Source organism: Phocoena sinus, chromosome 13 (genome assembly GCF_008692025.1).
Source record: "Phocoena sinus isolate mPhoSin1 chromosome 13, mPhoSin1.pri, whole genome shotgun sequence".
Classification (NCBI taxonomy): Eukaryota; Metazoa; Chordata; class Mammalia; order Artiodactyla; family Phocoenidae; genus Phocoena; species Phocoena sinus.
The window spans coordinates 65,151,168-65,164,246 of NC_045775.1; the positions used below are offsets into that span (position 1 = coordinate 65,151,168).

The following is a 13,079-nucleotide window of genomic DNA, read 5'->3' on the forward strand; positions in this document are numbered from 1 at the left end:
CTCAAGTGGTTCCATTGCTCAGGAAAGTTTGAGAGGCACTGTTTAAGGAAAAACCTCAGTCTTTCCTCCTTTTTACCACCCTCACAACACTTCTGACACCAGATGTGTGGGGGTTTTCCCCCACCAAGCAATTCTCTGTGACACCAGCTGGGTGTCCTACAACTTAACTCCATTCTGACACCATCTACCTGAAGATAGTGTCAGATTCCACAGGTTAAGGACCCAGTCCCACACGATGCCATCCCACTTCATATTCCAATCATAAGTCCAGGTTGTTACCAGTGCTTCTGACCTATCAGCTATAAATCTGAGGTCTCCATGACCCCCTCCTCAGATTCGATTAATTTGCTTGAGTGGCTCACAGAGTCCAGGGAAACAAGTTTACCAGTTTATTAATGGGTATGATAAAGGATACAGATGGACATCCAGATGAAGAGATACATAGGGTGAGGTGTGGGAAGATCCTTAGCACAGGAGTTTTGTCCCTGTGGAGCTGGGGATGTGCTCACCAATGTGGAAGCTCTCCAAACCCCATACTATTGGGATTTTTTTGAGGCTTCCTCATACAGGAATGATCAATTATTAATTACATTTCCAGCCCCTTCCCCCTCTCTGGAAAATGGAGGGGTGGGACTGAAAATTCCAAGCATCTAATCATGGCTTGGTCTTTCTGGTGACCAGCCCCCATCCAGGAGCACACCAAGAGGCACCTTATTAGAACAAATTTCCTATCACCCAGGAAATTCCAAGGGATTTAGGAACTCTGTTGCAGGAACTGTGGTGAAAGACCAATATTAGAACAAAAGATGCTCCTAATGCTTTTTTTTTAATTTTTAAATTTTATTTTATTTATTTTTTATACAGCAGGTTCTTATTAGTCATCAATTTTCTACACATCAGTGTATACATGTCAGTCCCAATCGCCCAATTCATCACAACACCCCCACACCCCCACAGCTTTCCACCCTTGGTTTCCATACATTTGTTCTCTACATCTGTGTCTCAATTTCTGCCCTACAAACTGGTTCACCTGTACCATTTTTCTAGGTTCCACATATATGCGTTAATATATGATATTTGTTTTTCTCTTTCTGACTTACTTCACTGTCTATGACAGTCTCTAGATCCAACCACATCTCAACAAATGACCCAATTTCATTCCTTTTTATGGCTGAGTAATATTCCATTATATATATATATATATATACCACATCTTCTTTATCCATTCGTCTGTCAATGGGATTTAGGTTGCTTCCATGACCTGGCTATTGTAAATAGTGCTGCAGTGAACATTGAGGTGCATGTGTCTTTTTGAATTATGGTTTTCTCTGGGTATATGCCCAGTAGTGGGATTGCTGGATCATATGGTAATTCTACTTTTAGTTTTTTAAGGAACCTACATACTGTTCTCCATAGTGGCTGTATCAATTTACATGCCCACCAACAGTGCAAGAGGGTTCCTTTTTCTCCACACCCTCTCCAGCATTTGTTGTTTGTAGATTTTCTGATGAAGCCCATTCTAACTGGTGTGAGGTGATACCTCATTGTAGTTTTGATTTGCATTTCTCTAATAATTAGTGATGTTGAGCAGCTTTTCATGTGCTTCTTGGCCATCTGTATGTCTTCTTTGGAGAAATGTCTATTTAGATCTTCTGCCCATTTTTGGATTGGGTTGTTTGTTTCTTTAATATTGAGCTGCATGTGCTGTTTATATATTTAGGAGATTAATCCTTTGTCCATTGATTCGTTTGCAAATATTTTCACCCATTCTGAGGGGTGTCTTTTGGTCTTGTTTATGTTTTCCTTTACTGTGCTAAAGCTTTGAAGTTTCATTAGGTCCCATTTGTTTATTTTTGTTTTTTATTTCCATTTCTCTAGGAGGTGGATCAAAAAGATGTTGCTGTGATTTATGTCAAAGAATGTTCTTCCTATGTTTTCCTCTAAGAGTTTTATAGTGTCCGGTCTTATATTTAGGTTTCTAATCCATTTTATTTTTGTGTATGGTGTTATGGAGGGTTCTAATTTCATTCTTTAACATGTAGCTGTCCAGTTTTCCCAGCACCACTTATTGAAGAGACTGTCTTTTCTCCATTGTATACCTTTGCCTCCTTTGTCATAGATTAGTTGACCATAGGTGTGTGGGTTTATCTCTGGGATTTCTATCTTGTTCCATTGATCTATGTTTCTGTTTTTGTGCCAGTACCATATTGTCTTGATTACTGTGGCTTTGTAGTATGGTCTGAATTCAGGGAGTCTTATTCCTCCAGCTCCGTTTTTGTCCCTCAAGACTGCTTTGGCTATTTGAGGTCTTTTGTGTCTCCATACAAATTTTATGATTTTTTGTTCTAGTTTCCTAAAAAATGCCATTGGTAATTTGATAGGGATTGCATTGAATCTGTAGATTGCTTTGGGTAGCATAATCATTTTCACAATAGTGATTCTTCCAATCTAAGAACATGGTATATCTCTCCATCTGTTGGTATCACCTTTAATTTCTTTCATCAGTGTCTTACAGTTTTCTACACACAAGTCTTTTGTCTCCCTAGGTAGGTTTATTCCTAGGTATTTTATTCTTTATGTTGCAATGGTAAATGGGAGTGTTTCCTTAATTTCTCTTTCAGATTTTTCATCATTGGTGTATAGGAATGCAAGAGATTTCTGTGCATTGACTTTGTATCCTGCAACTTTACCAAATTCATTGATTAGCTCTAGTAGTTTTCTGGTAGCATCTTTGGGATTCTCTATGTATAGTATCATGTCATCTGCAAACAGTGACAGTTTTACTTCTTCTTTTAAATTTGTATTGCTTTTATTTCTTTTTCTTCTGTGATTGCCGTGGCTAGGACTTCCAAAACTATGTTGAATAATAGTCATGAGAGTGGACATCCTTGTCTTGTTCCTGATCTCAGAGGAATTGATTTCAGTTTCTCACCATTGAGAATGATGTTTGCTGTGGGTTAGTCATATATGGCCTTTATTATGTTGAGGTAGGTTCCCTCTGTGCCCACTTTCTGAAGAGTTTTGATCATAAATCGGTGTGGAAATTTGTCAAAAGCTTTTTCTGCAACTATTGAGATGATCATGTGGTTTTTATTCTTCAATTTGTTAATATGGTGTATCACATTGATTGATTTATGTATATTGAAGAATCCTTGCATCTGTGGGATAAATCCCACTTGATCATGGTATGATCCTTTTAATGTGTTGTTGGATTCTATTTGCCAGTATTTTGTTGAGGATGTTTGCATCTATATTCATCAGTGATATTAGTCTGTAATTTTCTTTTTTTTTTAGTTTCCTTGTCTGGTTTTGATATCAGGGTGATGGTGGCCTCATAGAATGAGTTTGGGAGTATTTCTTCCTCTGCAATTTTTGGGAAGAGTTTGAGAAGGATGGGTGTTAGCTCTTCTCTAAATGTTTCATAGAATTCACCTGTGAAGCCATCTGGTCCTGGACTTTTGTTTGCTGGAAGATTTTAAATCACAGTTTCAATTTCATTATTTGTGATTGGTCTGTTCATATTTTCTAATTCTTCCTCGTTCAGTCTTGGAAGGTAAATTCTTATACCTTTATAAGGTAAACTCTTATACCTTTCTAAGAATTTGTCCATTTCTTCCAGGTTGCCCATTTTATTGGCATAGTGTTGCTTGTAGTAGTATCTTAGGATGCTTTGTATTTCTTCAGTGTCTGTTGTAACTTCTCTTTTTTCGTTTCTAATTTTATTGATTTGAGTCCTTTCCCTCTTTTTCTTGATGAGTCTGGCTAATGGTCTATCAATTTTGTTTATCTTCTCAAAGAACCAGCTTTTAGTTTTATTGATCTTTGCTATTGTTTTCTTTGTTTCTATTTCATTTATTTTTGCTCTGATCATTATGATTTCTTTCCTTCTGCTAACTTTGGGTTTTTTTTGTTCTTCTTTCGTTAGTTCCTTTAGGTGTAAGGTTAGATTGTTTACTTGAGATGTTTCTTGTTTCTTGAGGTAGGCTTGTATAGCTATAAATTTCCCTCTTAGAACTCCTTTTGCTGCATCCCATAGGTTTTGGATCATTGTGTTTTCATTATCTTTTGTCTCTAGGTGTTTTTTTATTTCCTCTTTGATTTCTTCAGTGATCTCTTGCTAATTTGTTAGTGTATTGTTTAGCCTTGATGTGTTTGTGTTTTTTACCTTTTTTCCCTGTAATTGTTTTTTTTTTTTTTTTTTTTTTTTTTTTTTTGCGGTGTGTGGGCCTCTCACTGTTGTGGCCTCTCCCGTTGCGGAGCACAGGCTCCGGACGCGCAGGCTCAGCGGCCATGGCTCACAGGCCCAGCCGCCCTGGGGCATGTGGGATCTTCCCGGACCAGGGCACGAACCCATGTCCCCTGCATCGGCAGGCGGACTCTCAACCACTGCGCCACCAAGGAAGCCCTGTAATTGATTTTTAATCTCATAGCGTTGTGGTCAGCAAAGATGCTGGATATGATTTCAATTTTCTTAAATTTACTGAGGCTTGATTTGTGACCCAAGATGTGATCTATCCTGGAGAATGTTCTATGCGCACTTGAGAAGATAGTGTAATCTGCTGTTTTTGGATGCAATGTCCTATAAATATCAATTAAATCTATCTGGTCTATTGTGTCATTTAAAGCTTCTGTTTCCTTATTTATTTTCATTTTGGATGACTGTCCATTGGTGTAAGTGAGGTGTTAAAGTCCCCCAATATTATTGTGTTACTGTCAATTTCCTCTTTTATAGCTGTTAGCAGTTGCCTTATGTATTGAGGTGCTCCTATGTTGGGTACATATATATTTATAATTTTTATATCTTCTTCTTGGATTGATCCCTTGATCATTATGTAGTGTCCTTCCTTGCCTTTTATAACATTCTTTATTTTAAAGTCTATTTTATCTGATATGAGTATAGCTACTCCAGCTTTCTTTTGATTTCCATTTGCATGGAATATCTTTTTCCATCCCCTCAGTTTCAGTCTGTATGTGTCCTTGGGTCTCACTTGGGTCTCTTGTAGACAGCGTATACATGGGTCTTGTTTTTGTATCCATTCAGGAAGCCTGTGTTTTGGTTGGAGCATTTAATCCATTCACATTTAAGGTAATTATCAATATGTATGTTCCTATGACCATTTTCTTAATTGTTTTGAGTTTGTTTTTTTAGGTCCTTTTCTTCTCTTGTGTTTCACACTTATAGAAGTTCCTTTAGAATTTGTTGTAGAGCTGGTTTGGTGGTGCTGAATTCTCTTAGCCTTTTTTTGTCTGTAAAGCTTTTGATTTCTCCATCAAATATGAATGAGATCCTTGCTGGGTAGAGTAATCATGGTTGTACATTCCTCCCTTTCATCACTTTAACTATATCATGCCACTCCCTTCTGGCTTGTAGAGTTTCTGCTGAGAAATCAGCTGTTAACCTTGTATGTTATTTGTCATTTTTCCCTTGCCTCTTTCAATAATTTTTCTTTGTCTTTAATTTTTGCCAATTTGATTACTACGTGTCTCGTCATGTTTCTCCTTGGGTTTATCCTGTATGGGACTTGCTGCGCTTCCTGGACTTGGGTGGCTATTTCCTTTCCCATGTTAGGGAAGTTTTCGACTATAATCTCTTCAAATATTTTCTCTGGTCCTTCCTCTCTCTCTTCTCCTTCTGGGGCCCCTGTAATGTGAATGTTGTTGTGTTTAATGTTGTCTCAAAGGTCTCTTAGGCTGCCTTCATTTCTTTTCATTCTTTTTTCTTTATTCTGTTCCGTAGCAGTGAATTCCACCATTCTGTCTTTGAGGTCACTTATCTGTTCTTCTGCACCGGTTATTCTGCTATTGATTCCTTCTAGTGTAGTTTTCATTTCAGTTATTGTATTGTTCATCTCTGTTTGTTTCTTCTTTAATTCTTCTAGTTCTTTGTTAAACATTTCTTGCATCTTCTCGAGCTTTGCCTCCATTCTTTCTCTGAGGTCCTGGATGATCTTCACTATCATTATTCTGAATTCTTTTTCTGGAAGGTTGCCTATCTCCATTTCATTTAGTTGTTTTTCTGGGGTTTTATCTTATTCCTTCTTCTGATTCATAGCCCTCTGCCTTTTCATCTTGTCTATCTTTCTGTGACTGTGTTTTTTGTTCCACAGGCTGCAGGATTGTAGCTCTTCTTGCTTCTGCTGTCTGCCCTCCGGTGGATGAGGCTATGTAAGAGGCTTGTGCAAGTTTCCTGATGGGTGGGACTGGTGGTGGGTAGAGCTGGCTGTTGCTCTGGTGAGCAGAGCTCAGTAAAACTTTAATCTGCTTGACTGCTGATGGGTCGGGCTGAGTTCCCTCCCTGTTGGTAGTTTGGCGTGAGGCAACCCAACACTGGAGCCTACCTGGGCTCTTTGGTTGGGCTAATGGCAGACTCTGGGAGGGCTCACGCCAAGGAGTACTTCCCAGAACTTCTGCTGCCAGTGTGCTTGTCCCCACAGTGAGCCACAGCCACCTCCTTCCTCTGCAGGAGACCCTCCAACACTAGCACATAAGTCTGGTTCAGTCTCCCCTGGGTCACTGCTCCTTCCCCTGGGTCCCGATGCACACACTACTTTGTGTGTGCCCTCCAAGAGTGGAGTCTCTGTTTCCCCCAGTCCTGTCAAAGTCCTGCAAACAAATCCCACTAGCCCTCAAAGTCTGATTCTCAAGGAATTCCTCCTTACCTTGCCGGACCCCCAGGTTTGGAAGCCTGACGTGGGGCTCAGAACCTTCACTGCAGTGGGTGGACTTCTGTGGTATAAGTGTTCTGCAGTCTATGAGTCATCCACCCAGCAGTGATGGGATTTGATTTTACTGTGATTGTGCCCCTCCTACCAACCCATTGTGGCTTCTCCTTTGTCTTTGGATGTGGGGTATCTTTTTTGGTGAGTTCCAGTGTCTTCCTGTTGATGATTGTCCAGCAGCTAGTTGTGATTCTGGTGTTCTCGCAAGAGGGAGTGAGAGCACGTCTTTCTACTCCACCAGCTTGGTTCAGGCTCTGCTCCTAGTGCTCTTAACACTTAGGAAATTCTAAGGGTTTTAAGAGCTCTGTGCCAGGAATGGGGACAAAGACCAAATATACAAATTATTATAAATTACAATATCACATGCACTTACTTCTTCAGAACTGTATGTTCTCTGAGTCATTACATGTCTGAAAATGTCTTTATTCCAGCCACATGTTGACTTGTTAGTTTGGCTTGGTACAGGCTAGATGCTAGGTTGAAAGTCATTTTACTTTTCAATTCCTGTTTTCCCAGAAAAGAAATCAATTGCATCTGCTGGGATAGTGGGAGATATTATTTACCTTGGCAGGCTTGGGGAAGGGATGTAGGGGATTTGGATCTCCCTGTAAATAAAATTTCAACTAATGTCTATGTTTTTAGCTCCTTGCCTCATCTTTACCTTCCTTAGAACTTTGTTCCTCTGTGTCCTGAGGTTTTCCAGGGTCTATAGGGGAAAACCCCTCCTCATTCTTATCCCCCTCTACTCCATAAAGCACCCATTTTATAGCTTCCTCTCTTCCTCCCATTCTCTTTGGATTTTTGGTTTATAATTTTATTACTTCACTGCTCTTTTGATGGTGTTTCAATGGTTGTGTTTGCTCAGAAGTTTGTCAAATGGTTTTAATTACCAGAACAATACAAAATTTTCTGCTCTCTGGTTGGCCTAAAAGAGTTTTCCTAGTCCATCTTTAATTTTTATTCTGTATATGAATTTTATAATCAACTTGCCTAGTCTCCCCCTTTACATCCGTCCAAAACCCATTGGGATTTTATTGAGATTGTGTACTTTTATTGTTTAATTTAGGGAGAATTGACATCTTTAAACTATTAAGTTTTTCAAGAACAGAATATGTTTCTCCATTTATTCAATTATTCTATTATGTTCTTCAGTAGAATTTTAAAGTTTACTTTTGACAGATTTTGCCCTTGTCTTGTATTTTATCTCTTTGGTTGCTATTATAAATGAGATCATATTTTCTAATATATTTTGTAATTGTTTGGTGTTTTACTTACCATTGAATCAATGAAGTCTTCTTTGATCTTGAGGTATAAAAATCTCTCTAGTATTTTAAAATGTACTAACTAGATTTTTGTTTAGTTTTAAAAGTAATACATGCCATTATAAAAATGATTAAAAATATAGAAGGGTATACAATGAAAAGTAAATTTCCCTCTCATCCTGGTCCCCCAATTAACCCTCAGAGTTTATCACTGTGGATGATTTCTTATATAATCCTTCCAGAACTTTTTTTCTTTTTTGCTTATACATGGATATATGTATATGCAATAAGATGTTGAAGTAGTACTCTTTCTTCCTTTTGAGTGAGGCCTAAAGGCCTGCAAAAGTACTGTAGATGCTTTATACTTACACTGGGTCAACTGCCTTTGTAGGTTGTGCTGAGAGACGGTGAGAGAGGATTGGCTGTATTAGCAACCTTCTCCTGGCCAATAAGAGTAGTGGGCGTAGAGGCTGAGAGGTTTCTTCAGAGGGTATTGTCAGTGTGCTTGGTCAAGTGAGAGGGCTTTAAGTCCGTCTCCCAGAGGGCTGGACGTTGTTACCTGGTATCTGTTAGAAATAAAGATGCATCTGTTTCTGTCTGCAGAAGGTGAAAAGGCTGTTTTGAACTCTCTACTTGGGGGTTGAATGAAGAGAGGTGGCTACCTTAGAACTGGGCTGCCTTTTCAGTAGCTGTGTAGCAAAAATGCATGTTTTGAGGGGACCAGATGTGGATTCTCTTGGGTTTGGGAGTAGCTTAGGGTTGCTTTGGGTTTCATCAAGGAAGATTTCCTGGTAGGACCATGAGATCCCAACAGAGTGAATGTGTGGGCCTGAGGAAGACGTTGTCTACAGCTAGATAAGAGACAGCTCCTGGGGTAAGGGAGCAATAACTATCAGTCCTCAGTGCGAGGAGCTTCAAAAAGGGAGGGAAAAAAAGAAAAATCAAATCTTATAATAGCTCTCTGTAAAACATTTGGAAACTCTGCATCTGTCACACTCAGAGAACCAGGCTCCATTACCTCTGCATCAGCCACAGAAGACTACCCTCTCCCTATAGGCCCTCTTCCCCTGCACTCTAACGTGGGGTGGGTGGGCCAGAAACTGCAGCCAGCAAGCGACTGGGGAAGGTGAGTGGGGAAGAGAGAGCAGCCACATTCGCCCCACCATAGCCCCACCCTCAACAGCACCGACCGGCAGACAGCAGGCCTAGACTGCCAGAGAAGGGAAGTTTGACATTGGATGAGACTGGAGTTTTAGCTATTATACTCGATGGATTGTTAAATTACTAAAATGAGGTTTTTCTTATAACTGAATGTGACTGGGGGCTTTTAAATTATCTAGGAGTGGCTGGAAACTATAGGACCTGCCAGCAATTTCATCTGGAGTGCAGAAAAAGAACAAGTACACAAGGTGAGTTTAAGCAGAAGTGGTGGGAAAAAATGAACTTACTTTTTTCATGGCCCATATTCTACTTGATTATGGCTCCATCACAAAAAAACCAACCTCCACCCCCCCACCCCAAAGCCCAAAAACCTCCACAAATAGGGCCATACTATACCTATTGTTCTGTACCTTGCTTTTTATGTAATAACATATCTTAGAGATGTTTTCTTACAAGCACAATATGTATCTATTTTTTGAGACTGTTATGTAGTATTACATTGTATGTACAAACCATATTTATTTAAACATTCTTCTATTTTTAAACAATTAGGATTTTTCCAATCCTAATCCCAAATCCTTGTTTCTACATACAATGTGGAAACGAATATCCTTCTTGAGTTTTTTGCTTGCATGTGGGAGAGTATTTATAAAAAACCTTTCTGGAAGTAAGATTGCTAAATTAATGAATATGTAAATCTTAAATTTATGATCCTCCAAAGAAATTTCATCAATTTATATTGCTACTAATAGTTTCTTCATAACCATGAAGGTATTGTGTATCATTGAATCTTTTAATCTTTTCCAGTATGAGAGGTTTAAAAAAATAGTACCTTAGCAATTCATAAATTATGAGATTGAGCATGTTTTCATATGTTGGTAAGTCATTTGTATTTCTTTGTCTATAAATTGCCTATTTATGTCTTTATGGGTTGATTTAAAAAATTGTGTTATTAGCACTATTTTTGAGTGGGAAATCAGCCAGTGAGTGAGAGGGTAGGAAAGGAGAGAGGGAGCTGTACCCAGTGCTGGGAGCGCTAAATGTGGCTGGGAAGATCTATCTTGCTCAGATCTTTAATCTGCCTTCTTTGGGTTTGTGTCTCAATGTCTGGGTTTGAAACTCTCATAGGTTACCTTAGTCTTCCCTCCCCTTCCTACCCTGTCACGAGCACTGTGGGCACATATTGGTCAGCACTATGCAGGTGAGTGATGTTCAGTTACCAAGGGCAGGGGCACCGTGCTGGTTATCATCCACCTGCACCCTTCTCCATGCTGCCCTGTGCCCTGGGAAGCTGACCTGCATGCCCTTACATCAGTTCGCTTCCTTCAGTCTCCACAGGAGATGGGAGGCAGAGAGCGAGAGTCAAACCAATGGACATTTCCTTTCTCCCTGTGTGGTCGCCACAAGTAGCTGTGGCCCTTGACCAAAGGCCTCAGCTTTTGACAGACCTCCTCTCAACTTAGCCTCCTCATCTTCGAGTTCCCTTAATCACACCTCCTTCACCCCTTCAGTCCTAGGGGTGAGATGATGGCTGTTTCTGACTTTGGGCTACCACACTACTCCTTGTGAAGTCCCTACTCCTTGCCTACACTTTTGTAAATAGTCCCTTAGTAAACTGCTCTCAAATTATCCAAAGTTGCATGTGACATCTCAGTTCAGGATGCTGGGGCCTTGACTGATACAGGCATCTCGTGCTTAGCTGTATCCAGGGAGTCCTAAATAGGAAGATAATTAAGCAGCACCCAAGGCTGGTTTTAGATCCTTCAGCTACTCTCAAAAGGGGTCACACAGACTGGTACCAGGGACCAGTCAGCCCCACACTACACCATATTAGAGGGACCCTAGAGCTGTATTTTGATAATCATGGCACCTAGGACCAGGTGGAGGAAGGATATAGTACCTGAGCAGTGAGATGCTCCTGGATTTACTTTAGCCCCTGGTGACCAACATAATTGAAAAAATTGTATTGGATGCAGCTCTGGGCCAACAGAGGTGGCTCTGTGCTTGAGGAAGAGGTGTCAACAACAGTAGAACTCTGTGATCCATCCCTGGGGCTTGGGTGAAGCTGGCTTCAGTGGGGATCCTAGGAGTGAGGGTGGCAATAACTCTAGGAGGGGCAGGGCATGAGGAAGATGGGATGGATTGGGGGATGGAAGGTGACCAGAATGTCTCAGCTGTAGGAGGACTCTGGGTAATGTTGGATTCAAGTCCAAAGCGTCCCCAAGAGGCTGCCTGTGCCACAGTGCAGGTAGTGGAGCCTGGCTGGGTAGAAATCTGAGAAGATGCTTGGGTCAGGGAAGAAGTTAGGGTTGTAGCCAGTGGTCCAGCCTTTAGTACGTGGCTCACAGCCTGTGGGAGTCCAGGCTGTGAGAGAATTCCTTTCATTGCTGTTCCTGAGAGGCTCCAGGGGATGCTCACATGTCCTTCATATCCTTTCATTCCCACATGCAGCCGTAGCCAGTAGCTGCTCTGCTGGTCATTGCTTCTCATTACTCTTTTTCCGGGTGACTGTGCTTTCATCATAGTCCAGAAGTGACCTACTTTTTCTCTCCAAAGAACAGCCTAGAGCAGGCTTTACCTGAAGACTTGGTGAGAACAGGTGGTAATTACCATGCAGAAAAGGAAAATTCAAACTGCATGGTAGAGATCATGCCTCCTAGAGTTCCTTCCCGGAGGTTTTTCCCTTCCCCCACTCTGTCTTTAGCTCCTTAGCTGGGCTGCCTTTTACTCTTTAATTAATTAACTAGTTTATTTTTATTGTGGTAAAATGTACATAACATCAAATTTACCATTTTGATCATTTTAAGCGTACAGGTACAATTTAGGTGGCATTAGTTATATCTACTATGTTGTACAACCATCACCACTATCCATTTCCAGAACTTTTTCATCACCTGAACAGAAATGCTATATGCATTGAACAGTGACTTCTCATTTCTCCATCCCTGCCACCTCTGGTGACCTTTATTCCACCTTCTGTAACTGGGTCATCATTTTGCAGGATCCACCTCTGCTGGGTCTCGAGAGAAGAAAGTAACTTCTTCCTCCTTTCTTCAAGGGTAAAATAAAAAGATGAAAATAAAACAAAAAAGAGATACGGCTTAGCACATAAACCAGTATCTTTAATCTCTGAATTATTATGACAAATCTGTGATTTAAGCAGAGAAAACTGGACATAATATAATCATTCTGTGCTAATTACTGGAAGCTACTGTTAGGAAGTGGAATAGTTTAATGCTATACTAAATGGCCGCAACTTGTGCTTTGTGAGTTGACCTTATGTCTCTTTTATAATGTTTGGTCTCCTTTCCCTGATTTTTTGTTTCACATTTGCTGTGGACTGATAAACCAGACAGTTAAACTTGTTACTATGTGGTGTAAAATAAGATCAATAAATTCTGAATGAGAGATTGAAGACTAATCCCATAAGTAGAATGCAGTAACTTTAACACCATTTTTTTTGTTGTTTGGAGACCTCTATGCATGTATTTTCTCAGACTTTATTTTCACCTATATTCCAAGGAGGTGAGGTTACCAGCTAATCTAGTTCTAGATTCGGGATTTGCACTGTACACTCTAGAAGGGACATGACCATGGTGGAACGGAGGGAGAGCAAAGAAAAGCCCCAAAGGTAGCTCCTGGCTTTGTTGCCTCTGTATATTGGGTACAGGATATGATGAACTGTTATGGCCAAAGGGCAGTGTGGCCAACAGATTTAGAAGAGACACTGTGGGCAGATGACCACCCTGACAGACTGGATCCCCAAGCACAGTTCTGTGGGGGTCCTGGGCTGTTTGTTTGGGTGCACTCCTTAGTACTGATGACATATTTAAGATCATTTAAAAATCAAAATGGAGTAACTATGGTTCAGGCATCCAAAATGGAGCCAGGTAGCCATTGTGGATATGGTTTCAGACATGTTTTTGCATCACTGAGA

At 40.4% G+C, this 13,079-nt stretch overlaps 1 protein-coding gene across 1 annotated transcript in view; it reads left to right on the forward strand.

The window, feature by feature from the left end:
- Positions 1-12,201, forward strand: part of POLE4 (DNA polymerase epsilon 4, accessory subunit) — a 70,011-nt gene extending 57,810 nt beyond the window's left edge. The window contains exon 4 of the mRNA XM_032653541.1: positions 9,322-12,201. Coding sequence (XP_032509432.1) covers positions 9,322-9,581 — 260 coding nt within the window. The 3' untranslated portion in view covers positions 9,582-12,201. The remainder of the gene's footprint in view (positions 1-9,321) is intronic.
- Positions 12,202-13,079: the final 878 nt, after the last annotated feature.